This window comes from Leucopleurus acutus (assembly GCF_964270905.1).
Source record: "Leucopleurus acutus genome assembly, chromosome: 3".
NCBI classification, from domain to species: domain Eukaryota; kingdom Metazoa; phylum Chordata; class Mammalia; order Artiodactyla; family Delphinidae; genus Leucopleurus; species Leucopleurus acutus.
The window spans coordinates 118,397,925-118,425,307 of record NC_139145.1 but is presented as its reverse complement, the minus strand read 5'-3'; the positions used below and the strand labels follow the sequence as shown (position 1 = coordinate 118,425,307).

The 27,383-nt window shown below is 41.1% G+C and overlaps 1 protein-coding gene across 2 annotated transcripts in view; it reads left to right on the top strand.

Moving 5' to 3' along the window:
• The window catches only part of ARHGEF28 (Rho guanine nucleotide exchange factor 28), a 256,291-nt gene that overhangs the window by 195,851 nt on the left and 33,057 nt on the right, over positions 1-27,383 (top strand). For both annotated transcript variants that reach the window (XM_082834982.1, XM_082834981.1), the window contains 8 exons: positions 1,505-1,581; positions 12,326-12,504; positions 13,531-13,622; positions 15,098-15,280; positions 18,627-18,758; positions 21,724-21,824; positions 24,734-24,772; positions 24,867-24,914. In XM_082834982.1, the coding sequence (XP_082691108.1) occupies positions 1,505-1,581; positions 12,326-12,504; positions 13,531-13,622; positions 15,098-15,280; positions 18,627-18,758; positions 21,724-21,824; positions 24,734-24,772; positions 24,867-24,914 (851 nt within the window). The remainder of the gene's footprint in view (positions 1-1,504; positions 1,582-12,325; positions 12,505-13,530; positions 13,623-15,097; positions 15,281-18,626; positions 18,759-21,723; positions 21,825-24,733; positions 24,773-24,866; positions 24,915-27,383) is intronic.

The following is a 27,383-nucleotide window of genomic DNA, read 5'->3' as shown; positions in this document are numbered from 1 at the left end:
TCCAAAGAAAACTGGTTCAGCGATGCAGGCCCACACACAAACCCTAGGTCAGTGGAAAGATCCCTGTAGGATCAAGATGAAAACTTCCATAGGCACAGGTGGCCCACGCTACAAACCTTAGGGGGAAGTTTGCTGCCTCAAGCAAAAGGCTTCCTAGGTATCGCATGGGTTTTCAAGTTTGCGATGTTTGAATCAAAGGACCTGAGAATTCTGCTAATTGTTGGCATGGAAATATTATCCTGGAAAATGTGCCTACACACTCAGAATCTGTTGTGTGCCAAGCCAGCCAGGAGCTCAGACCATTGAGGGGGAAAATGAGCTCTAAACATCATCTTTGGGCTGAATGATATAATGCATAAATATACATAGTAATGCATAAATATACACGTGGACATTGGTGTGCTGTTTGCTATCAGGCATTAACCTGCCTGTTCATCTGGTTAGAGTCTAAAATAGTTTATTCTGATCCTTAAGAAATGATTCTGTGGCTAGCACCTTGTCCGAGGCTTTGTCAACACTGGCCACTGGATTTAAAACCCTAGAATGGCCTCTGGAGTTTAACATTTTTACTGATGCTCAAGTCTCCTCCCAGAGGTTCTGATTTTATTGGTCTGGGGGTGAAGCCCAGGCATAGGGATGCTCAAAGCACCCAGGTGAGTCTGCAGTCAGGGTTAAGCACCACTGGCCCAACCTTCTTGTTTCTGATATATCTTAGTATCTTCCTTAGGTAAGCAATGAGGGGAAGAGGTGGTTAAATTCCAGGTACTCCAAGGTTGCTACCCACTGAAGGATTATCAAGTTTTGTAGTGCTTGCAACAAATGACCAAAGGACTTACTGATCAGCAACCTGCAGTGTTGCAACTAAACATGAACCATACTTAGAATATGAACCACAACTAAAATATTAACCGCAGTCTGTAGATCCTATCGCTCCAAGTCATTTGCTCTTTATCTGTTTTGTGGAATGAACAGCTGGGTAACTTTGTGTTAGAATGTTAGTGGTGTAGCGAAGGTGGGTTCTTGTGAACAGTATGTAAGGGAGGTGTAGGACCTCACACTTCCCTCAGATCCAGATGGAACAAAATAGCAGATTAGTATATATAGTAATTCAAGGCAGAAGCTGCCCATAAACATTTTTAATTAAGCACTTTTTTTGCCGTAAAGGTAAGGGCTTGCTCCATTCTATTAGAACCTTGTTTTTTATTGAATATTTTTCTTCCATTTGGAAGGCTACAACATTAAATTTTGCTGGAGATTTAGCTGTACCAACCGTGACACACGCAAGCGTGCACTTAAACACAGCTTACTTACTGAGTTATCTATAAAATATATCTTTAGCTATCATAATGCAGGCATTTTAATCAAGGTTTTATAGTTAGACTAAAAGTTAGTATTTATTTTTAGTATGTTTATTTAAATTATTTAAACATGAAATTAGAATTTTAATAAAGGCATTTGAATTGTGGTTTGCTTCATTAATACTAGTAATATTTTTCCTTTGAAGATATCCTAGCTCTGCTTCTAACTGATGTGCTGCTCTTTTTACAAGAAAAAGACCAGAAGTACATCTTTGCAGCTGTTGTAAGTATATGGCCGTGTGATGAATGTTTTCATTGGTTTAATCCCAAATCTCCTTGAAAACTGCCTGAAATTCCTAGTGAAATTAAATGGTTATTGGCAAGATCATGCCTGTGGTATAGTCCCATTATTAGCGATTACAGTGTTCAGTAGCAAGGATCCAATTGGGTTTACCAAGCATGATTTATGCATTGATTTATCGCAACTAGGACTGGTAGTCCGCTGATGCAGCAATTTAACCAGTTGTGAAAATATTGAAGTACTTTGATACTGGTTGGTGAATAGGCACTGCCCTAAACCCCACAAGGGGACCCTCTGCTGTCTGGCTATCTTGGTCTTTCCTCCAGAAACCCCCTCCCCCTGCAGTCCTGACTTCCCAGCACCTCAAATGTTAATGCTGGACAGTGCCTGCTGTACCAGTTGCCAACTCCATTCATAACTGTTATGATGCTCCTTCTGCCAGACACGAGAACACCATCCTGGTGTCTAAAGTGTAAAGACGATTCTTTCTTAATTCTCCCATAATGGCTACTAATGCTAAGGTTGTTCATGTAACACTTACCTTTGTAGTGTGTTATTGTTATCTCATTGCCAGCACAGAGTGAGACTCAGACTAGCAGTAAAACCGGTATTTTATAGCATTTCTTATATAGCATCTTGTCCACAGTGACTCGCTCAAAGATGGAAGATGTCATGAGTCAACCCCTTGTCAGCATCATGGAGCATCAGGCCCTGTTAATAGGAAAGAATCTAAGATGCAGTACCAATGTGGGTGGTATAATGGTGCTTCTCTACAATGTTAGTGTTTATCATCCATTGACTGATAGGATATTTGGGTACCATTAGCAGATATCCTCAGTTCCAACTGGTTTTGGCAAATTCACAGCTTAAGGAAGTTTATGTTATGCCGTTCAGAGAAAACAAAGAAGCATGCCTGCTCAGTGATAGATTCTGGGGAGGAAGAGGCTGGAGCAGTGTCTCAGCTGCCTCTCCATCTTGTCAGGTTGGCCCAGTAGGCTTCTTCACCCTGTTCAGCACGTTGCCTCTCATCAACACAGTGATGCCAAGTTGTATAAAGGTCAGAGATTATTTCACAGAGCTACACCAGAGGATAACAAGAGGCCTTAAACTAGTTCCATGGCCCTGATCCATTTGAACTGTATATATTGCATATTTCATGACAACCTACTGATCTGTCCAACAACCTGTCTCTGCTATTATCTTGGATGCTCTGAAGGAACACAGAGAAAATAAGCAGGAAGGTGGGAACATTTTGTTTGCCCTGTGGGATGGTGAGGGCCATGCTGGAAGAGAAAACAAATTCACACCACATTTTTATAAACAAAGGTTTCTTCAAAAACTAAGACCGGAAAGAGAAGCAAATCCTGCTTCTTGGGTGGTATAGGCCAGGTGACCTGCTGATGGATCAAAAATTCGACACAGCAAAAAGACAGCTATCGGGCTTCCCTGGTGGCGCAGTGGTTGAGAATCTGCCTGCCGATGCAGGGGACACGGGTTCGAGCCCTGGTCTGGGAAGATCCCACATGCCACGGAGCAACTGGGCCCGTGAGCCACAACTACTGAGCCTGCGCATCTGGAGCCTGTGCTCCGCAACAAGAGAGGCCACGACGGTGAGAGGCCCGTGCACGGTGATGAAGAGTGGCCCCCGCTCGCCACAACTAGAGAAAGCCCTCGCACAGAAACGAAGACCCAACACAGCCAAAAATAAATAAATTAATTAATTAATTTAAAAAAAAAAAGACAGCTATCTTGTTTTCTAGGACAATGTGCAAATGGATTCAGATCAAGTTGTGATGCTCAACTTAAAATAGGACCTGAAATATGAATCTGTTCCTCTTACCTGATCTCTTTTTTTTTTGGGGGGGGGGGGGGCTTATATACCATTTTTTTGAATTTTTGAATTTTATTTTATTTATTTTTGTATAGAGCAGATTCTTATTAGTTATCCATTTTATACATATTAGTGTATACATGTCAATCCCAATCTCCCAATTCATCACACCCGCCCCCCCCACCATCACTTCCCCCCCTTGGTGTCTATACATTTGTTCTCTACATCTGTGTCTCTATTTCTGCCCTGCAAACAGGTTCATCTGTACCATTTTTCTAGGTTCCACACATATGCGTTAATATACGATATTTGTTTTACTCTTTCTGACTTCACTCTGTATGACAGTCTCTAGATCCATCCACATCTCTACAAATGACCCAATTTCATTCCTTTTTATGGCTGAGTAATATTCAGCCATAAATTATAAATAATTTTATATATGGACCACATCTTCTTTATCCATTCATCTGTCGACGGACATTTAGGTTGCTTCCATAACCTGGCTATTGTAAATAGTGCTGTAATGAACATTGGGGTGCATATGTCTTTTTGAATTATGGTTTTCTCAGGGTATATGCCCAGTAGTGGGATTGCTGGGTCATATGGTAGTTCTATTTTTAGTTTTTTAAGGAACCTCTGTACTGTTCTCCATAGTGGCTGTATCAATTTACATTCCCACCAACAGTGCAAGAGGGTTCCCTTTTCTCCACACCCTCTCCAGCATTTGTTGTTTGTAGATTTTCTGATGATGCCCATTCTAACTGGTGTGAGGTGATACCTCCTTGTAGTTTTGATTTGTATTTCTCTAATAATTAGTGATGTTGAGCAGCTTTTCATGTGCTTCTTGGCCATCTGTATGTCTTCTTTGGAGAAATGTCTATTTAGGTCTTCTGCCCATCTTTGGATTGGGTTGTTTGTTTTTCAGATATTGAACTGCATGAGCTGTTCATATGTTTTAGAGATTAATCCTTTGTCCATTGATTCATTTGCAAATATTTTCTCCCATTCTGAGGGTTGTCTTTTTGTCTTGTTTGTAGTTCCTTTGCTTTGCAAAAGCATTTAAGTTTCATTAGGTCCCATTTGTTTATTTTTGTTTTTATTTCCATTACTCTAGGGGATGGATCAAAAAAGATCTTGCTGTGATTTAGGTCAAAGAGTGTTCTTCCTGTGTTTTCCTCTAACAGTTTTATAGTATCCGGTCTTACATTTAGGTCTGTAATCCATTTTGAGTTTATTTTTGTGTATGGTTTTAGGGAATGTTTTAATTTCATTCTTTTACATGTAGCTGTCCAGTTTTCCTAGCACCACTTATTGAAGAGACTGTCTTTTCTCCATTGTATATCCTTGCCTCCTTTGTCATAGAATAGTTGACCATAGGTGCGTGGGTTTATCTCTGGGCTTTCTATCCTGTTCCATTGATGTATATTTCTGTTTTTGTGCCAGTACCATATTGTCTTCATTACTGTAGCTTTGTAGTATAGTCTGAAGTCAGGGAGTCTGATTCACTCCGTTTTTTTCCCTCAAGACTGCGTTGGCTATTTGGGGTCTTTTGTGTCCCCATCCAAATTTTAAGATTTTTTGTTCTAGTTCTGTAAAAAATGCCATTGGTTATTTGATAGGGATTTATTGAATCTGTAGATTGCTTTGGGTAGTATAGGCATTTTTAAAATATTGATTCTTCCAATCCAAGAACATGGTATATCTCTCCATCTGTTTGTATCACCTTTAATTTCTTTCACCAGTGTCTTGTAGTTTTCTGCATACAGATCTTTTGTCTCCCTAGGTAGGTTTATTCCTACGTATTTTATTCTTTTTGTTGCAGTGGTAATTGGGAGTGTTTCCTTAATTTCTCTTTCAGATTTTTCATCTTTAGTGTATAGGAATGCAAGATATTTCTGTGCATTAATTTTGTATGCTACAACTTTACCAAATTCATTGATTAGCTCTAGTAGTTTTCTGGTGGCATCTCTAGGATTCTCTATGTATAGTATCATGTAATCTGCAAACAGTGACAGTTTTACTTCTTCTTCTCCAATTTGTATTCCTCTTATTTCTTCTCTGATTGCTGTGGCTAGGACTTCCAAAACTGTGTTGAATAATAGTGACAAGGTTGGACATCCTTGTCTTCTTGTTCCTAATCTTAGAGGAAATGTTTTCAGTTTTTCACCATTGAGAATGATGTTTGCTGTGGCCTTTATTATGGCCTTTATTATATTGAGGTAGGTTCCCCCATGCCCACTTTCTGGAGAGTTTTTATCATAAGTGGGTGTTGAATTTTGTCAAAAGCTTTTTCTGCATCTATTGAGATGATCATATGGTTTTTATTCTTCAGTTTGTTAATATGGTGTATCACATTGATTGATTTGTGTATATTGAAGAATCCTTGCATCCCTGGGATAAATCCCACTTGATCATGGTGGATGATCCTTTTAATGTGTTGCTGGATTCTGTTTGCTAGTATTTTGTTGAGGATTTTTATATCTATATTCATGCATGATATTGGTTTGTAATTTTCTTTTTTTGTAGTATCTTTGTCTGGTTTTGGTATTGGGGTGATGGAGGCCTCATAGAATGAGTTTGGGAATGTTCCTTCCTCTGCAATTTTTTGGAAGACTTTGAGAAGGATGGATGTTAGCTCTTCTCTAAATGTTTGATAGAATTCACTTGTGAAGCCATCTGGTCCTGGACTTTTGTTTGTTGGAAGATTTTTAATCACAGTTTCAATTTCATAACTTGTGATTGGTCTGTTCATATTTTCTGTTTCTTCCTGGTTCAGTCTTGGAAGGTTATACCTTTCTAAGAATTTGTCTATTTCTTCCAGGTTGTCCATTTTATTGGCATAGAGTTACTTGTAGTAGTCTCTTCGGATGCTTTGTATTTCTGTGGTATCTGTTGTAACTTCTTTTTCATTTCTAATTTTATTGATTTGAGTCCTCTCCTCATTTTCTTGATGAGTCTGGCTAATGGTTTATCAATTTTGTTTATCTTGTCAAAGAACCAGCTTTTAGTTTTATTGATCTTTGCTATTGTTTTCTTTGTTTCTATTTCTGCTCTGATCTTTATGATTTCTTTCCTTCTACTAACTTTGGGTTTTGTTTGTTCTTCTTTCTCTCGTTCCTTTAGGTGTAAGGTTAGATTGTTTATTTGAGATGTTTCTTGTTTCTTGAGGTAGGCTTGTATTGCTATAAACTTCCCTCTTAGAACTGCTTTTGCTGCATCCCATAGATTTTGGATCATCATGTTTTCATTGTCATTTGTCTCTAGGTATTTTTTGATTTCCTCTTTGATTTCTTCAGTGATCCCTTGGTTATTTAGTAACGTAGTGTTTAGCCTCCGTATGTTCGTGGTTTTTTTGGTTTTTTTTCCCTGTAATTGATTTCTAACCTCATAGCATTGTGATGAGAAAAGATGCTTGATACGATTTCAATTTTCTTAAATTTGCTGAGGCTTGATTTGTGACCCAAGATGTGATCTATCCTGTAGAATGTTCCGTGTGCACTTGAGGAGAAAATGTAGTTTGCTGTTTTTGCATGGAATGTCCTATAAATATCATTTAAATCTATCTGGTCTGTTGTGTCACTTAGAGCTTGTGTTTCCTCATTAATTTTCTGTTTGGATGATCTGTCCATTGGTGTAAGTGAGGTGTTAAAGTCCCCTACTATTACTGTGTTACTGTCGATTTCCTCTTTTTTAGCTGTTAGCAGTTTACTTATGTATTGAGGTGCTCCTATGTTGGGTGCATATATATTTATAATTGTTATGTCTTCTTCTTGGATTGATCCCTTGATCATTACGTAGTGTCCTTCCTTGTCTCTTGTAACATTCTTTATTTTAAAGTCTATTTTATCTGATATTGAGTATTTGCTGACCCAGCTTTCTTTTAATTTCCATTTGCATGGAATATCTTTTTCCATCCCCTCACTTTCAGTCTGTATGTGTCCCTAGGTCTGAAGTGGGTCTTCAGACCCACTGAAGTGTAGACAGCATATATATGGGTCTTATTTTTGTATCCATTCAGCGAGCCTGTGTCTTTTGGTTTGAGCATTTAATCCATTCACGTTTAAGGTAATTATCGATATGTATGTTCCTGTTACCATTTTCTTAATTGTTATGGGTTTGTTCTTGTAGGTTCTTTTCTTCTCTTGTTTTTCCCACTTAGAGAGGTTCTTTTCGCATTTGTTGTAGAGCTGGTTTGGTGGTGCTGAATTCTCTTAGCTTTTGCTTGTCTGTAAAGCTTTTTATTTCTCTGTCGAACCTGAATGAGATCCTTGCCTGGTAGTGTAATCTTGGTTGTAGCTTCTTCCCTTTCATCACTTTAAATATATCATGCCACTGCCTTCTGTCTTGTAGAGTTTCTGCTGAGAAATCAGCTGTTAACCTTATGGGAGTTCCCTTGTATGTTTTTTGTCATTTTTCCCTTGTTGCTTTCAATAATTTTTCTTTGTCTTTAATTTTTGTCAATTTGATTACTATATGTCTCGGCATGTTTCTCCTTGGGTTTATCCTGCCTGGGACTCTCTGCACTTTCTGGACTTGGGTGACTATTTCCTTTCACATGTTAGGGAAGTTTTCGACTATAATCTCTTCAAATATTTTCTCAGGTCCTTTCTCTCTCTCTTCTCCTTCTGGGACCCCTGTAATGCAAATGTTGTTGCATTTAATGTTGTCCCAGAGGTCCCTTAAGCTGTCTTCATTTCTTTTTATTCCTTTTTTCTTTATTCTGTTCTGCAACAGTGAATTCTGCCATTCTGTCTTCCAGGTCACTTATCCATTCTCCTGCCTCAATTATTCTCCTACTGATTCCTTCTAGTTTATTTTTCATTTCAGTTATTGTATTGTTCATCTCTGTTTGTTTGTTCTTTAATTCTTCTAGGTGTTTGTTCTTTAATTCTTCTAGGTCTTTGTTAAACATTTCTTACATCTTCTCGATCTTTGCCTCCATTCTTTTTCTGAGGTACTGTATCATCTTCACTATCATTATTCTGAATTCTTTTTCTGGAAGGTTGCCTATCTCCACTTCATTTAGTTGTTTTTCTGGGGTTTTATCTTGTTCCTTCATCTGGTACATAGCCTTCTGCCTTTTCATCTTCTCTATCTTTCTGTGAATGTGGTTTTTGTTCCACAGGCTGCAGGATTGTAGTTCTTCTTGCTTCTGCTGTCTGCCCTCCCCTCTTATCTGATCTCTTGAAGAGTTATTGGTGCCACCCTTAGAGCACATTTGCCATTAAGTGGGACACTAGGAATGCAATCCACCAAATGTCAGAATGGAGGCAGCCACAACTTAGGTCCTCTTGGTATAATGTGTTTGGCTATGGACAGTAGTAAGATGGTTCTGATACTGTTTCCTGACAATGTTAGTCTGCCACATAGCTGTCTTCATAAAGGCCAGTCAAGGCCTTGTCGATGTCAGGGAGCAAAAGAGAAAGCGTTATTCTGAGAGTCAATGCACACTACTGTTCAATCCTATGCTTTTTAGTTGCATCATGTACATTTAGTGGACACAAACCCAGGTATCTTACTTTGTAGTTAACAGCATGAGAGAGTTGATGCATTAGCTAGGAGTATACAAATATCTGGATTTCCTAGTATTCGCCATAGTATTTTAGAAAGTTATCGTCATGCTGATGACCACAGGTGAGATGCTCTGCTCCTTGTGCTGTTTGAAACTTTTCTTTAGTAAATTCTTAACTTGCTACGTGTTGCAGAAGACATGATGAATTTGAAAATGGCCAAGAAGATAAGCAGCTGAAAGTAGCCAGAGGTTGGAATAGCTTCCTTACAGGAGAATTTTGTTGTTTTTTGAAGAGGACTCTGGAAATGGGAGTAGGACCAGCTCTAGAAATGAGTAGGAAAAGGTACATGTGTTCACTAAATCCTGGAATACTGAATCTAGGAGGACCTCTTGAATATCAAAGAAGGTAGTTTCAAAATGAATGAACAATAAAAAAAAGCAAAGTGAATGTGTAGATGTGCAAGTGCAAGTTCAATACGAAGTGACCTTAAGACCTTGTTATCACAGTGGAATCCTGAATGGAGTGATTCACTAATAGAATCAGCCACTTTATGGACTCACCAATGGATATGGTGTAACAATGAGGCTGGATATAGCAGTTCCTTTTCCTCTTTCCCTTGGGCAGAGGTTGTCAACTCCAGTGTCTACAGGGATTGCGCAGGAAATGTAAATGAGTAAACTGGACCGGACTCTTGCTATCAAGGAGCTGATAGAGAGTGGTAGGGACCACAGTGAACTGGTGAATTCATGCCCTGTCTCAAAGAGGGCAGGGATGGCTCAGCTGTCGCCTGTTGTTTACAATGAAGCTATGGGCCCAGGATTGCCAATCTTCTGCTTTCTCCCAAAACTCAGAAATCTAGAGTTTTTAAAATAGTGAAATGCTCAGTTTTTAAAGGCTGGCAATTATTTTTAAAAATCTTTTGTCAAAGTGCTGTGGTACAAAGAAAAGCTCTCTGCAGGCCGAGTTAGGCCTTTGCATCACTAGTTTTGTGGTTTTTTTGTTTTTTCTTTTTGCGGTATGTGGGCCTCTCACCGTTGTGGCCTCTCCTGCTGCGGAGCACAGACTCCGGATGCGCAGGCTCAGCGGCCATGGCTCACGGGCCCAGCCACTCCTTGGCATGTGGGATCTTCCCAGACCAGGGCACGAACCCGTGTCCCCTGCATCGGCAGGCGGACTCTCAACCACTGTGCCACCAGGGAAGCCCTGCATCACTAGTTTTTAACATCTGTCTCCAAAGTAGACAGGTTACCTCCATTCCTAGAGATTTAATTTGAATTCTTGATCATCTCTAGTGTCCATGTGTGATTAGTTGGAATAATCATGGTCATGTCCCTGATGCCTCCTGGTCTGTGGTGGTTTAATTAATGCTACGTTCTACCCGTTGACCTATTTTTCATTTTTAAAATATCTGACGCCACCACCTCCTCTCCTGCAACACTAAACAACTAGTTCAAATAGTTATATATACGTGTGTGTGTGTGTGTGTGTGTGTGTGTGTGTGTGTATTCAAAGCTACTCTGCCGCTTTATGTATAGAGGCTACTGACCTTGTAAGCTGAGGAAGTTAAAACTGTGCTTTGCAAGGAGGAAAGCAGATAAGGTCTTAGATAATAGATCCATATTCGAATAAGGGATGTTAACAGTGCTCAGGGGCTGTCCCTAATTAGAACGGGCAGTGTTCCAAGGGCTCTGCCACAAAGTGGCTTTTACTTCCATGAGCAGAGGCAGTGAGCAGGACTGGGTAGATCAGTAGTCTGTCCCAGCATGGGTTGCTCTTTTGTATTTGCTACTCTTAAGAATTGGATGAAGATAGAATGAAGAAGTCCTCTGGCCATACCCTCGCAAGCAACTTCAGATGTGGTAAAGCTGGGTGATGCTGGGAAAGCCGACGTGTCAGCACCAAGGAGTCAGCAGAGAGGGATGGCGCAGTGTGTTCTGGATAAAGGCGTCGCTCAGTCCAAGAGTCCAAGAAGCAAAACCACATGCTGCAACCAACTCTGTAAACAGTGGTAGAAGCCACAAACCGAAGAAGATTCTTCATATTTAGCCCCCAAGCTGTTCATCCTGCCGGCATTCTTCTGGCCATCATTTTCAACCATAACTACCTAGCCAAATTAGTATTATCAGTGTCTTATTCATCTTTGAATCCCTAGTGCTTAGAATGGGGCATTGAAGGATCATAGTAAATGTTGATAGAAAAGGTGATTTAATCATGGCTTCGATGCCAAATTTTAGACTTTGTTCCTATTTCTCTCTGATGGAATTATGCCAAATATAGTTCTACTGACATTTATTGAGTTGCCTACTTTATTCAAAACATTGGGTTAGGCATATGAAGATGGATTAGACCCATTCCTGCCCACCAAGGGCTCACCTGGTTGGTGGGAACAAGAAGCATTTGCAGGTTGCAGTGAGGCTATTGTGCTCAGTACTACAATAGCAGTAGACATTGGTTCTGGGGAATCTGAGGTCTTGCCTCCCCATTCTTTCTTTCTTTCTTTTTTTTTAATTAATTTATTTAATTTATTTATTTTTGGCTGGGTTGGGTCTTTGTTGCTGCGCACGGGCTTTCCGCAGTTGTGGTGAGCGGGGGCTACTCTTCGTTGCGGTGCGTGGGCTTCTCATTGTGGTGGCTTCTCTTGTTGCAGAGTATGGTCTCTAGGCGCCCGGGCTTCAGGAGTTGTGCCTCGCGGGCTCTGGAGTGCAGGCTCAGGAGTTGTGGCGGACGGGCTTAGTTGCTCTGCAGCATGTGGGATCTTCCCGGACCAGGACTCAAAACCTGTGTCCCCTGCATTGGCAGGTGGATTCCTAACCACTGCGCCACCAGGGAAGCCCTTGCCTCCCCAGTGTTACCTTTCATATTTACAGTTTACTCTTTGGTACTTGGGGTTCTGTACCCATCAGCTTGTTGAAACAGTGTTACTGTTAACTGCCAAATCCAGTGGACTCTGTAGGTCTTCCAACTGCCAAATCCAGTGGACTCTGTAGGTCTTCCAACCCTTCCAACTCTGTAGGTCTTGTAATATTTGATACACTGTTTCCTATACCATGCCCTTCTAGAAAAATCTCTCCATCCCTGACTACAGCAGTTTTGATATTTTTTTCTTACTGCTCTGATTGTTCTGTCTTTTTAAAAGATATCCTTTTAAACCACCAGTTCTTAAGGACAAACATTCTCCTGTGTCTTCTTTTTCCATCCTCTCTTCAGCATAACCTTTTCATTGGAAATCTTATGAACTTCCACAGCTCTTCTGTGGAAGAGAAAAGGTTGAAGTGAAATAAGATTTGCCTAATACTGTTGCTTTCCTTAGCTACTGTGTGTTGTGAGACCCTTGCTTTAAATAGGACACTGTTTCATCTGCACCTCATCCTATTTTCTGCAGGATCAGAAGCCATCAGTTATTTCCCTTCAGAAGCTCATTGCTAGGGAAGTTGCGAATGAGGAGAGAGGAATGTTTCTGATCAGTGCTTCATCTGCTGGTCCTGAGATGTATGAAATTCATACCAACTCCAAGGAGGAACGGAATACCTGGATGAGGCGGATCCAACAGGCAGTAGAAAGGTAACATTTCCTTCTGTCCATTATTGAGGCAATGGACTTGTTCCATTGGGGAAAATATTCCAACTGTGTCTCCCCTGAATGAAAACTTAGCCTCAGCCAGAAGGGTCTGCGCCCCACCCCCTGCCCCGGCCTGCAGTAGCCCCTCATCTGCACCTTTTTTCTCCATGCCTTCCTGCCTGTAACGCCCTGTCTCCCTCTGCCTGTGTGAATCCCATCTTGGTGCCGCTCATGGCTCACCTCCTTCCTGAAGACGTCTTCAGTTCCACTGGTCTCTTCCTTACCTGAAATTCCTTAACACCTGCTCTCAAAGCATTTATTTGGTGCTTGTCATCTTCAGCCTTGCAGCTATTATCTTTTTTAGGTATATATGTTTGGTTATTAGATTGGAAGCTCCTTGAGGGCAGGGACCATGTCTGTGTTTCTCTTTGTCCCTAATTCTGAAGAATCATTCAATAAACCTTTTTAGATGGCTGGATCTAAGTGTGCTACATCAACTTACCCCTCATTACTTGTGCAAAGACAGTTTTTATAAACGGGGATGTGAGGGTGATCATTCTTAATGGTAACTTGATTAGTTAGATCTTGAATGATGTTGTATAAAATTCCTCCTCCTCCACTGCGCCCCACCCAACCTGGCACCCTACCACCATCCCCTCCAGTCTCTCCACCTTCATTAAGAATGGAAGTGCCCAAATGCAGTAGAAAGCAACAATGATGATTTGAGTTGTACCTCCCGGTGGCGTTGGTATTGTGTGCATGTATGAGTGTATGTTTGTGTATGTGTGTGTTTGTTGAAATATTTGAGTCATCCTAAACTGCTGACTTTGAGAGCTGTGTTATATTATGCAAGGTCCATTATATACTCAAGAAAACCAAATCTCTTGGCCAGGGGGCACGATGAATTCTCTTTCTGCTGAATTTTTCTTCTCTGAATAATTCTACTGCCAAGTTCCCATGTCTTTCTAACGAGCCTAAAGATACTTGGATTTGGTTTCAGTTGTCTCTCTTGACTATTGTCTTTTAAAGTTGCCCAGAAGAAGAAGGGGGAAGGACAAGTGAGTCTGACGAAGAGAGGCGGAAGGCTGAAGCCAGAGTGGCCAAAATTCAGCAGTGTCAAGGTATAATGCAGACGCCTCTCGTTCCCGGGTCGTGCAGTTCTCCTTGGAGGTTGGGAAAGCCCAGGTGTCATGAATGGGAACGTATGACTAAATGATTAATTCTGTGCACGGGAGGCCCACACCGACCACTCTCAAAAAAATACATACAGGGGCTTCCCTGGTGGCGCAGTGGTTGAGAGTCCGCCTGCCGATGCAGGGGACACGGGTTCGTGCCCCGGTCCGGGAAGATCCCACATGCCGTGGAGCGGCTGGGCCCGTGAGCCATGGCCGCTGAGCCTGCGCGTCCGGAGCCTGTGCTCCGCAGCGGGAGAGGCCACAACAGTGAGAGGCCCGCGTACCGCAAAAAAAAACCCCAAGAAACAAAAACACATACATACATGCATATATATATATATCTATATAGTTAGTAGATATCAATCTATCTATCTACATATACATACATACATATATATATATGTATATATATATACACTGGCACTAAAGGTGCTCAAATAAAATGACTCCCTCCCTCCTTAGTGATTAAAAATATATTTAAAAAATTCTGCATGTAACATAACAGCAATTGTGGACAGTATGGTGCAGATGGGCATTGGACCTGTTGTCTAGTGTTTTGATTTTAGATCTCACACTGTTAGGTCACGGTTGTATGACTTTGGACAAGGAACACAATAGCTCTGGTCCTCAGTTTCCAAATCTGTGAAGTAAGGAAATTAGATGAGCTCAGTGATTCTCATCTCTGGCTGGGCCTTAGAGTCACTTGGGGAGGTCTTTAAAAATTCTGATGTCTGGGCCTCACCCTCAATCAGTTCACCCAGAATCTGAGGGCAATGGGCTGTAGACATCAGTATTTTAAACTCTTCCTCAGTGATTCTGAGGCAGACTGAGAACCCCTGAATTCGCTTCTGGTTAAGATCCCTTTAAGCTCTAAGAATTCTGTGACATGTTGAAATTAGAGGAAGATGATGCATGCGAAGGTGGTTAAAGACATTGGATGTTGAGAAACGAAAACATAAACCGGTATGTTTGGTTTTGACCAGGACTGGCTGAAGGCCGAGCAGTTCCAGGCCTTGCGTTGTTTTCCCTTGTGGGAAGCGCTCATCGTGGACAGTGACACCTCAATTTTCATTCCTGACCTTCATGTTTAATCTTAATAGAAAACAGCCTGAATAAACAAAGATCGGCTTTGCAAGGTTTTCGGGAATTAGGGGAATGGGAAATGAAACAAACGTTTATTGAGTACAGCAAATTTACAGAAAAGGCAAAGGAAGCTCAGAGATGTTAATCATTTGCTGGAAAGTACAGTCACCAAGTAGAATAGCTAGGATTTCAACCTAGGTTTGTCCCACCCAATCAATAACTTGTACTTGACCTGTTCACTGTACTGCTTGCTAACTAGCAACATCTTTATCTTAGAGCCTGGATTTTCATTAGTTGTATTCATGTGATAACTTTCGATGGTAAATACTATTTCTTAGAAATACTCAGTAACCAAGACCAACAAATTTGCACATATTTGGAAGAGAAGCTGCATATCTATGCTGAACTTGGAGAGCTGAGTGGATTTGAGGATGTCCATCTAGAGCCCCACCTCCTCATTAAACCAGACCCCGGAGAACCTCCCCAGGCAGCCTCATTACTGGCAGCAGCACTGAAAGAAGGTAAGTTGCTTCCAAAAGGATTTGGTTCAACAAATTCATAAAATGTTTATTGGGCAGCTACGATGTGCCGTGTGCTACGGTCTTGGTGCTGAGGACACAGCAGAAGAAGACAAAATCCTTACTCTCCAGAAACAGAGAGTCCTTACTTATTCCAGAAACAGCAGCATATATTTAAAAAAGATGTCAGTTTGGTTCAAGTGCTATGAAGAAAAATAAGGGTAAGTGGAATAGAGAGTGATAGGGCTGGGAAGTTTCTGTTTTTGATAGGATGACTAGGGAAGGCCTCTTTGATATAGTGATATGTGAGCAGGCAAGAAGTAAGTGAGAAAGCCAAGTAGATATCTGGGGAAAGAATGTCCCAGATGTCGGGAACAGCAGGTGCAAAGGTCCTGAGGCAGGTGAGTGCCAGGCTGGTTTGAGGAACAGCAAGGAGGACAGTGCTGGTAGAGGTGACGTAGGGGTGGAGAGTGGCAGGAGATGAGTCAGAGTTACTTAGGACTCAGATTCCATGGACCGGATCAAGGTAAGCACTCAGAGCTTCATTCTGAGTGAGATGGGAAAGCAGTGCAGAGTTTTGAGTAGAGGAGTGACTTGATTTGTGTTTTAAAAGGAACTTCCTCTGGGTGCTGTGTGGAGAATAACAAAGTCTAGGGCATAACCGTGGGAGTTGGTGGCTGAAGGAGGGTGGAGGACGAGCTCACTGGAGGGGAAAAAGTTAGGGAGATGATAGGCCAGGGTACTGGAAGGACTGTGTTCACAGAATTGAAATTACAGAGAATCCTGACAAGAGTAGCTTTGGGGGAGTTGAGAGAACTTGCACAAGGTGCCATGTCGTTTGAGGAGTCTGTAGATGAATGGCAACCAGGAGGACCAAGGAGTGGTGTAATCTGGTGGCATGAACTTCAAGGGAAAAACAGGTTTAGGGAGGAAATGGGGCCAATAGTCTGGAAGTGACAATAGGGACAGAGGGGGTTTGGGAGATAAAAGAGCCACCACCCGAGAGTGGAAGGGAATGCTGTCATTCAGCACATGGGTTGGTAAATTACAGACCACGGACTAAATGCATCCCACCTCCCACCGCCTGTTTTTCAGCTGTAGTTTTATTGGAACACAGCCACACCCGCTTGTTTCATATTGTCTATGGCTGCTTTCTTGCTACAGGGGCAAAGATGAATAGTTGCAACAGAGACTGTATGGCCCACAAAGCCTAAAATATTTACTGTCTGCAGAAATGTTTGCAGAAAACGTATGCCAAGTTCTGCCTTAGAATCTCAGAACACTACCTATGGAAGAGAATTTAGAAATGATCAAATCTATTGTATCTATTTCACGGTTGAAGAGACTGAGGTCTTAAGGAGGGTGTAGAGGTTGTCTGAAATGCAGTCCACTGATGGAATCTCTTACTCATTTATTCATCAAATATTCATTAAGCATCTACCTACTGTATGCGCTATTGTTGGTGCCAACTAAGGAAACAGTAGTGCTTTCATAAAAACTTCTAGTTGGGGAAGATAAACAATACACAGAGAAACAAGGTTATTTCAGAAAGTCACAAGAAAATAAGATAATGGGATTGGTTGAGGGGAAGGCTTTGCTGTAGAGAGGTCAGGAAAGACTGCTCTGAGATTATATCTTGAGGTGAAAATTGACAGATGAGAAACCAGCTGTTTGGAGATCTGGGGGAGGACCGTTCCTGGGCATACAGAATGTGAGTACGTAGCCCCTGCATCTGGAATGGCCTTGGCATGTTCAGTGAAAGAAGGAAGGCAGGGTGACAGGAGGCAGAGGAGGCTGCTATGGGTGGGCAGGGACCAGATCTTTGTAGATTGTGGTTTAAAAAAGAGAGAGAGAGAGACATTTTATTCCAAAATCAGTGGAAAGTTAGTTGTTGGAAGCTTTTAATCATGGGTGTAGCATGATCTTATTTATATCTTGAAAAGAATGAGGGTTGCTGAATGGAAAACAAGATCGGAAGGAGACTAGTTTGCCTGGAGACTGTTAGGAAGTGCTTACAGAGGCTGAGATGAGAGAGGCTGGGGCCTCGGTCTAGACCAGGACTTTTGGCAATGCAAATAGAGAGAAGTGGGCAGAGGCAAGGTAGATTTTAGAAATAAAGCCAGAAGAACTTCTAAATGGGTTGACACAACCAGGGACCATCTCGTTGTCCCTGACGATGTCTTTATCAAATAAGTCGCGCACTCTCAATTTTAGCCTGTGCTGCTGGGCATTTTGTGATGCTCTGATACCTGGATGGTAGAACTTGGCACTGATCGTGCACTGCCCTGTAGTAGAGTTAGTTGTGTGTGTCTCTTTCCTTCTCTAGTCTGCAAACTCTCCTTATTAGTTAACAGATGCCCAGTGGCCCCCAGAACAGAGTAGGTGCTCAATGAGTAGTTGCTAGATTGAATCACTAGACAGAAGGATTTAGAAATATTTGTAGAGTCCTCAGAATTATACTATCCTATGAGCTGGTTGCAAATTTTTAATTGTATATAAGAACTTGACTTTCTTGGTGTGGCGTTTCCCAGTCTTACCAGGGCCTAAGAGTAGCCATTGGTGCTTGTTTAAAATTCAAATCCCCTGTTTTCTCCTCTGGAGAATCTGATCCAGTAGGTCTAGGGTGAAGATTGTGAATCTGTATTTTATTTAAGGCACATTTGGGGAAATACTCTTTTGAAGAACAGCTAATATTTCTGAGTAGCAAGTTGTAAAATCCTAATGCCTGGGGACTTCCCTGGTGATCCGGTGGTTGAGACTGCCCTCCCAGTGCAGGGGGCCCGGGTTCAATACCTGGTCAGGGAACTAGATCCCACCTGCCACAACTAAGCGTTTGCATGCTGCAACTAAAGATCCTGCACGCGGCAAGGAAGATCCTGCGTGCTGGAACTAAGACCCGGCGCAGCTAAATAAATAAATAAATAATAAAAAATAAAATCCTAATGCCTAATATCATATTTAAATTAATTGATTTCAGGAAGTTTTTTTGGGCATACTAATTTACTGGAAGTTGCATCTGAGTTATTTTTATACTGTTTGTTTTTTTATTGAATTAATTCTCTATCATAAAGTAATGCTAAAAGTATTGGTCTAGAGTGCGGGTTGGTAAACTTTTTCTGTATAGGGCCAGATAGCAAATATTTTAGGCTCTGCAGGCCATATACAGTTTGGGGAACACAATCTTCTTTGTGCATGTGTGTGTATTTTAACAATGCTGTAAAAAGGTAAAAGCCATTTTTAGCTCCTGGGCCATACACACACACACACACACACACACACACACACACACACACACACACACACACACACATATTTTTTAATTTACTTTTATTTTCCTCCTTCTCCTTAGCCGAGAGCCTGCAAGTTGCGGTGAAGGCCTCCCAGACGAGCGATGTGTGTCAGTCACCCAAGGAAGGTTGTGGAGAACCTGCTCTGCAGGATGTGTTCAGTTCTCGGGACGCACCTGGATCACCTACTGCTTGTAAGTGAGCATGTAGCCTTTGCAGTGAGCCTGGGCACCGTCCCTGGAGCATATAGTGGGCACATAAAATGAAGGCAGTGACTCTGTCCTGATTTGAAGGGTACGAGTGTCTTCTTTTGAAAAAAACCTGAGAATAAATATGCTAGCCTCCTTTACCTATAGAAGTGACACTGGTGTTCCAAGGACAAGGACTTAAAGAATAGTTTGTAGGTTATACTGCCATTACCCAGGGAAGCTGTGTGCTTTGTTCAAACCCTACCCTGTCTTGTATTTGCTATGACTTGCTGAATACAGTCTTGAAAGAGCTTTGACACTTTTTGGTCTTTTGGGAAAGGGTCCCTGCAGTTCATTAAAGAATGAATGAACCTTTACCTTAATCTCATATCATCAACTCAGAAAACATAACTCAGAAAACTAGAATCTAATGCATATATGCACACATGCACATGCACAGACACAGACACACACACACACACACACACACACACACACACACACACGAAGTTTAGTGTTCGGGTTAAAGGCAGAAATGCCGGAAGATTCTTGATCACTGTTGTCTTACACTTTAGTTGAGGTCAGAATTCATTTATTAGTGTTTCAGTAGATTTTAAATACAGAAAACTAGAACGTGGTGAATTGATTCAGGTAATTTCTCAGAACCGAATTATATGTATAGTTGTGAGCTAAATATTTAGTTCCCTAGAGGTTTCTGAGGTAGGACCATAAAGGATATAGTTTCATTATGTCCTGGTGATTAAAAACCTTACTTGCACCAGGTCTTCTGTGCACAGATAAAATGTCTTTAGTAGCTAGAGATTGGAGGATTAAATGGTCTTAGAATTTCTTTAACAGCATCCCTTGGTTAATTGAGATACATGGAAGCAGTACAGTTTTAAAATTCTAGACATTTTTTTTAAACCAGAGCTAATAATTATTCTTAAGTTCTACTTTATGTAATCCTGGGTTTCTATTTGCAGAATGTGCACATGTGTTTTTCATTTGACACAGCCCAGATTTGTCAGGGGAGTTGTACTGCCCCAGGTGATTTGCTTTTTAAAGAAGAGTCTGCTGATGCCGTTGAGGAAGTTCTAGCTAAAAATACGGTGTAGGGATCTGCCGCTCTCAGCGTCAGCCCAGGGACAGCTGGACAGGCTCCACTCAGCTCCTGCAGCTGCTCAGAGCACAGGCCGCACCTACCTCCTGTCAGACCAGGCAACGAAGGCTCTCCCTGTCCATATCCACGTCTCCCCTGACGTCTGCTAGAACCATGGGAGGCTGTTTACAGTGGCTTGAAGTCAGGGTTCACGTAGAGGAGGGGCAGGTTGTTGGGGTTTTGTACCGGTTTAGTCTTGTGCCTGGGTTTAGTGCTGGGCTGGATTGGAACACGGTGCTACAAGAGTTTGATTCTCTTCCTAGAGTTGATGAGGGTGAGAAGCACTGTCCTGAACGGAAGTCTGTAACTGGATGGTTTGGTTCTATGATTGACTGGGAGGACTGGGTCCTTCTAAGTCGGGCCCCTGTCAGTCTGAGCTTACAGACCAAGCAAGGCCCTCTATTTTTAGTCCTTGAAATACCTAATCAGGTGGACAGGTAGAATCTACTTCCTGTGAAATTCTGAAATTCTGAAATAGAATACAGGAGCAGAGAGACCTGGTCCATGCCACTCTTCTGCCTTCATTTGGTTCACCATCAGCTCCTTTTCCCATTTGATGGTCCTCGTATCTACTGGGGGGAAGAGAGAATGGCTAATTCTCTGGTAATGCTTTGGGCATCTCTCTAAGAGTTAAGAATAGTACCCAAGAGTCCACCCGTTTTTTGAATGACAGAAGAATCTCTATAAAGTGTTTGTTCACTGTAGTGAAAAAGTGTTGACTAGCTTGGGCAAAATGAACTTAATTTTTAGTTGATATAATTTGGAGCTATTTCTGCTTAAACAAAAACGTCTTTGGAATAAAAGAGGACTGTCATTTCCCAAAGACCAAAGTGTTTTCTAATTAATTTAAATAAAGAAAAAGTATTTCCTTCATCAGTAATGAAGTTTCAAGATAGCACAAAGCGAATATCTATTTCACCAGGGTCCTGAGTGGACATGGTTCCAATGAGACTCTGTGTGTGAAAGGGCTTTGGAAAGTCTAGTTTTAATATGTGCAAGGTGAGCATGGTATAAATTTTAACTGAGTTCACGTGGGTAAAGAAAGAAAAAATCCCACCACTGGAGATTTAATGGATGGCGTGAAGTCTGTATTTGGTACTTAAACGTATCTCTGGACTAGAAATATCTCTGTGTTTTCATATGTTAACTATACAGTATTTACAGTATTTGTGAATTTACAGCATAAGTAAGAATTGTGAGGGAAAAAACACACTTGGAAATTATTTTTAAAATTAAGTTATTTGGAGATAAGGACAGCTTCTCAGTTTGTATGACTCTGAGCTCATAAAGTATTAGCCGTCATCACCTGCTTAGAAAGATGTTTCATTCCTGCCATTGGATGCCTCCCTTCTAACCTTGTTTACGGTCTGCTACTCTTGTACCGGCCCTAAGGGAGCCTTTCCCAGACCCGTCTCCTTAGACCTGGCCTGCCAGCCTTTGATTTTCTTCTATGGTGCCTGTTTGCAATTTAACCCCCAGCAGGCAGCTTTTCCTGTTAAGTGAAAGTGAGATGCAGAATCCTACCCTTTTTGGTACCACAAACATCTCTCCGCTAGAAAGAAAGAAAAGTAAAAAGATGGGTGACGATGCTGTGGGTCAGCTTGGCATCTACTAGTGTGTAAGCTCCCTGGGGGCAGGGACTCTGCACTCTGCTCTGTACTTTTTTAGCACCTCTTATAAGAATATTCTATACATGTGATGTTGTGATGTTTCTTATCTTGGAATATGTGTCAGCTGAGTACAAAGAACCCAGTCTACTGGCTGATGTTTGATGATGTCCTTTTTGTTTCTGTCTCAATGGTGTGCTTCCAGCACTAGTCACAGAAGGGACAGGAGGAAGAGGCTGTTGGGATGTGGATCCTGGGACCCAGGGTGTGGGAACCGACCTGGCGGTCTCTGATGCCGGGGAGAAGGTATTGTGAACTGATTTGTTAGTAAACAGCAGCGGTTACTTTGTGTAATCAAACAACCTCAGCTCCTGGTGTGTCCACGGCAGTGAATAGTCCGCAAGCGTTCTCCTGCATTGTTCTCAATTTCAGTATTCGTACTTGAACTTTCCAACTTTTTTCTTCTTAAAATGTTCTTGCTTTTCTGATATCGTGTAGGTGTAAACCAAGCAACCAATGAAAAGTAATTAAAAAGATTTAAAACCCAAATGTTTATTTGTGTGTCTGCGCTTTTGCTTCTGGTCTCACTTTCCGCCCTGCAAACCTCAAGCTTTTCACCCACTACATACAGTAACTCGTGGCTGAGAGGTGGTCCTGGACATCCAGGCCCTTATGCAGCCAGGTGGTGCTAAAGTGGCAGAAACAATTTTGACTTTGGAATATTTTGGCTTCTTCACTTTCTTTTACCTTCCTCTCCTTTACGATTGTTTTCCTGTCACCACCCCTGTTGTCACCTGCCTTTTTGTGATAGACTTGTAATCAACCTAACCAATTTCTGCTCTGGGGCAAAGTGATTCCAAACACCTTTTTTTTTTTACGTACTATACACATAGGTTATAACACACTCTTTTAAACATTAAGTGCATGAAATTTTCTGTTAACGTCAAATGAAACTGAGATGTCAGAGAGAGAGAGGGAGTAAGAATATGATTCTGAGAAGTGGCTAGTGGGCCTTCCCAGGATTATCTGGGGCTCAAGAGCTTAACTTTATCTAAAATCGAATTAGGCACATTACCAGATACCACTGTGTGTTCATGTGGGAAGATGACATCTGTCCGATCTTTATGTAACGTTTTGTATATCATATATATTTTTGTATGTATTACATATGACTGAGAAACCAAAGATATTTTAAGAGCCATAGAAAGATGGCTGTGATTTAGTGTTTTTTTAAACTTCATAGGCCAAAATGAAAATAGCCGTTAGAGTTTACTCCACTTACTCTGACTCTGAGCTTTCTAACTTATTTCTTCTTAAAACATTCCTGCTTTTCCATCCTTTTCAGGGCAGACTTCACTTTCAAGCCTGTAGCTTCCAGCTGCTTTTATGTTACTAGGGGGGAAGTTGGGGGAGGGTTGAGCTGATGTGGTTCCCACCCCTAAAGCCCTCCCCTTCCAAGATTCAGTGACAGGTAAGAGGTTACGTGTTCAGGGTGCTCTTTGGATGAACCTACCTGGAAAATGTTGCCATTCATAAGGCATTTTTAGAAACGAAATGAACTGACATACATGGCAGAATCATTTGAAATCACACTTTAAATAAGCATATGATGGGTATTTTGTAATTATCTTTCTTAATATGTTAAGGTTTAAAAAAAACCCAAAACATTTCTGAAAGGATTTTTCAAAATTACTGATTGGTAACCCAAATGGCAAAATATCCCGTGTGTAAAGCACCTACTGCGGCTATGCATGTTCACCACAAGGTGGCAGACGAACTCCATTAAAAAGATGATGTTCAAAATTCCTGCCTGGTATCAAACCAAGTGGATCTTGGGAATAAGTAACTACACGTAGCATAATCCAGCTCATTTCTATGTTTCTTATGTGTGTAGAATATAAAAATTATATCCCATACAATCTTTTTATTACAAAAGCAGTGGAATGTGGAGCAAGGACAGAACCAGAAGAGCAGAGAGAACTCCGGAACTCACTACAGAACAGGGGTTCTCAGCCCCGGTTATCTTCCTGAGGGTTGGGCGCAGATCTAATGACTAAACTTCATCTCCTTTCCCATCGTTTGTCCTTCCCCTGTTTGAGGTGCTGCTTAGTAATGACGTCTTTCATGGGCAGCGTTGGGGAAGGGTGAGGGGCGGGAAGAAAAGACCTGGCTAGCTCTTCATGGCCTCATCAGCCTGAACTAACTGAATTCAACAAGTCTCAGGTTACCTGAGAGCCGTTTCCTGCGGTTTCAATGTAAAGCTGCTCAGACAAGACCACAAGTGGTGTGCAGGAGACTGTAGGAGGGCCGGGAATCTGATGATCCCCATGGCGTGAGGTGTGTGGAGGGCCTCGTGGTCCCTCACTCTTTATCTATAGCATGGAGTGTGCGTGTCCATTACAATCCAGGCAGCGTTTTTAGGTTTGCAGGTACAGTACTGAATACAGATGAAATCTTGCCACTCGTTGGCTTACATCCTAATGAGAGAAAAGAGACAACAAACAAATAGACAAATGTTGAATTCTGAAAACTGGAAGCCCTCCCTATCCACATGTGCCCCCGATGTGTGCAGTGGAGACGCAATGAGTGAGGTAGAGATGCATCCCCCGGGAGCACGTGGTCTCCTGTAGCCTCATTCAAGGCCTCTGCTGACAGGGCTTCTACTAAGGCGCTCATGCATGGGCCCAGTAAGCTCTGAGAGGGGGCACCTGGAGCTGGCCGCTCTCCTTTGGGCTGCCTCTGGGTCTGGTTTCTCCTCCCAAACACTGTCTGTTGTGGCTTTGTAAATCTCAAAGTGAGTTAGAGACCAGGCATGATGATCTCTGGCTTCCAAATCTGGCCTCCAGGATGGAAGCTGGGCCCAGGAGACAACTTCAACCTGGGCACAGAGAGCTCCATTTACAATACGGTTTGCACGAGGTGAACATTGTCACTTAGAGCCTGCAGCGCTCCTTGACCATCTTCCCTGAGTGTTTTAAGGGACGGCTGGGTGGAAAGTTGCCATGATCTCAGATACCAAGTCCGCACAGAGGGGCTTCTCTCTCATCAAGTGGTGGTTTAATTCTACAGGCTTTGATTTCTGGGAGGAAACAGTCACTACGGAAGAGTTTAGAGAGAGAGAAGTGATTTCCCTGAGGTCATATACTGTGGAACACTACAGTGCAGCTTTTCAAGAGTAGGGTGTGTTCATTTTCTTATGTTTTTATGTATTTTAGGTGGAATATAGAAGTTTCCCAAGTTCTTCACAGTCAGAGGTGAGCTCTGCATACCTTAAATATGTTACCATCCTTTGTTTGTGGATAATGAATGCTTTTTCAAAAATTTGACACTCACAATCTTATTTTTCAGATTATACAAGCGATACAGAATTTAACCCGTCTCTTATATAGCCTTCAGGTAACTATGCTTTGACCCTCTGAATGTTTCTCTTCATGCAACTCACTTTATTCGATGAGTCCTGGACTTCAAAAATTAGAACATTTGAGAGGTAGTGAATGATCTTAAAAGAACACCAAGCCTCGCCCCAAATGTAACTCAGCTAGATGCTTTGAACTTCACCTGGTTTTGTAATCACGAGGCATCACCACTACTACAGTTTATACCATTCTTCTCTGAAACCATAAAACAGTTCATATCTTTAAAAAATATTGATGAGTATGATCTGGCTTGAAGTTTACAATGAATCTCTTTCTTAGGTGAGTATAGCATGACTTCACATTTTCTGGTGAAAACTTAAATTCACACCTAAACTTTTTTCACTTCCACATGTGGCCTTTAGGCCTTTGGGGCAATTAAATAATTCATATGCTCTTTCATTGTTTTCTTGGCTCATCCACCTAACAGTTATTAAGTTCCCTCTCTGGGCCTGGCACTGTGATGAGGGCCAAGCACACAAGGACAAGTGGTCCACGAAGTCTACCATCAAACGGCTCACTGTCTGTCCAGGAAAGACAGGCATTGTGAAAATGAGGACTCTAAGCCTGGATGATCCCTTAGGTCGTTCACAAGAAAGGCTGAATACATCCAGTTGCTTAATTTGTGAGTTAAAAAACATTTTAAAACGATGTGAAAGCAATGTTTATAAACAGATTTATAGAAAATCTTGATACAGGTACATAAAGTAAACTGACTTGTGATTTTGTGAGAGAATTACTGTTGTCATGGGGGTATGTAGCCCTCTAGGTTTTTGCTGGTGTTTTTTTCGTTTGTTTTTTTTTGGGGTTTTTTTGGTGGTACGCGGGCCTCTCACTGTTGTGGCCTCTCCCGTTGCGGAGCACAGGCTCCGGACGTGCAGGCTCAGCGGCCATGGCTCACGGGCCCAGCTGCTCCGTGGCACCTGGGATCCTCCCGGACCGGGGCACGAACCCGTGTCCCCTGCATCGGCAGGCAGACTCTCAACCACCGCGCCACCAGGGAAGCCCCCTCTAGTTTTTTGAATCATTTTATACCTACTCTTGGAACCTGTACCTTTCTATGTCATCACTTGCCTCTATAGCACGATTTTTAATGGTTGAATAATATTCAGGGCTACAGAATTTATCCATTCCTCATAGTTTATACTTTTGTGTTAATAACAGTCTAGCACACATCCTTGTGCACTGATCTCTTTGAACATATGTGAGTGTTTCCTTAGGATAAATTACTGAAATTAATTTTTGAGGTTTTTGATAGACATTGCCAAAATAATCAGCACCCCTCTCTACTTGTCCTCAATTTGAAAATAGGTCAAGTTAGCTCATGATCTTAATTTGCATTTTTTTTGGTTACTTCTGAAATTAAACGTTTTTCCCCACTGGTTTATTGTCATTCATATTTCATATCTTATCCCTGTTGAATATTAAAAGAAAATAAGGAAAATAAAAGTCTGATTTTAAGGTTTGTTTTTTTTTAGATTATAACACATTTCTCTTTATAATAAAAGTGAACAGAAAATCAGTTAGGTTACAGTGGAATAACAGGAAAAGTAAACTTGACCTAATTAATATATATAAAATAATACACACAAAAACTGAATAATACACATTCTTTTTAAGTACACCTGGAACATTTCAAAAATTTACCATATTATGGACCACAAAGTAAGGTTCTACAAATTTCAAGCAACTAAAATCATACAAAGTATATTCTAGGGTCACAGTGCAAGTAATTTAGAAACGAGTATCAAATATTCTACTGGAATATCCCTGTTGATTTAGAAATTAAGAAAATATATGCTTAAGTAAATCAGGACTCAATGAAGAGACTATATTGAAGATTATAAAATAGTTTTAACTGAAGGATAATAAAATTACTAAGTATCAAAATATGTACGTTAGAGTCATGCTTAGAGAAAATTTAGAGCTTTAAAAAGCACATATTCAAAAAGAAGAAAAGCTAAAAGTCAATGAGTTATGCATCTATCTCAAAAAGTTAAAAAACAACAAAATAAAATCCAAAGAAAGTAGAGGGAAGGAAGAAATAAAGTTAGCATAAATTATATGGAAAATAAATAATAGAAAAGATCGATAAAATTCAGATATTGTTTCTTTTAGGACATTAGTAAAATTTTTAAAACCTCATATTGATACTAATGAGAAAAAAAGAAAAAGGCATGAAAAAATCATTATCAGCAAGAAAAAGGGGACATGGACATAGATTACATACACCTGGAAAAGTTTACAATAGGGTAATATGGACAACTTGTTGCCAATTTGAAAATGCTGAAGTAATGGAAATTTCTATTTGAAAATAGGTCAAGTTAGCTCATGATCTTAATTTGCATTTTTTGGGTTACTACTGAAATTAAACTTTTCCCCACTGGTTTATTGTCATTCATATTTCATATCTTATACCTAATTGAATATTAAAAGAAAATAAGGAAAATAA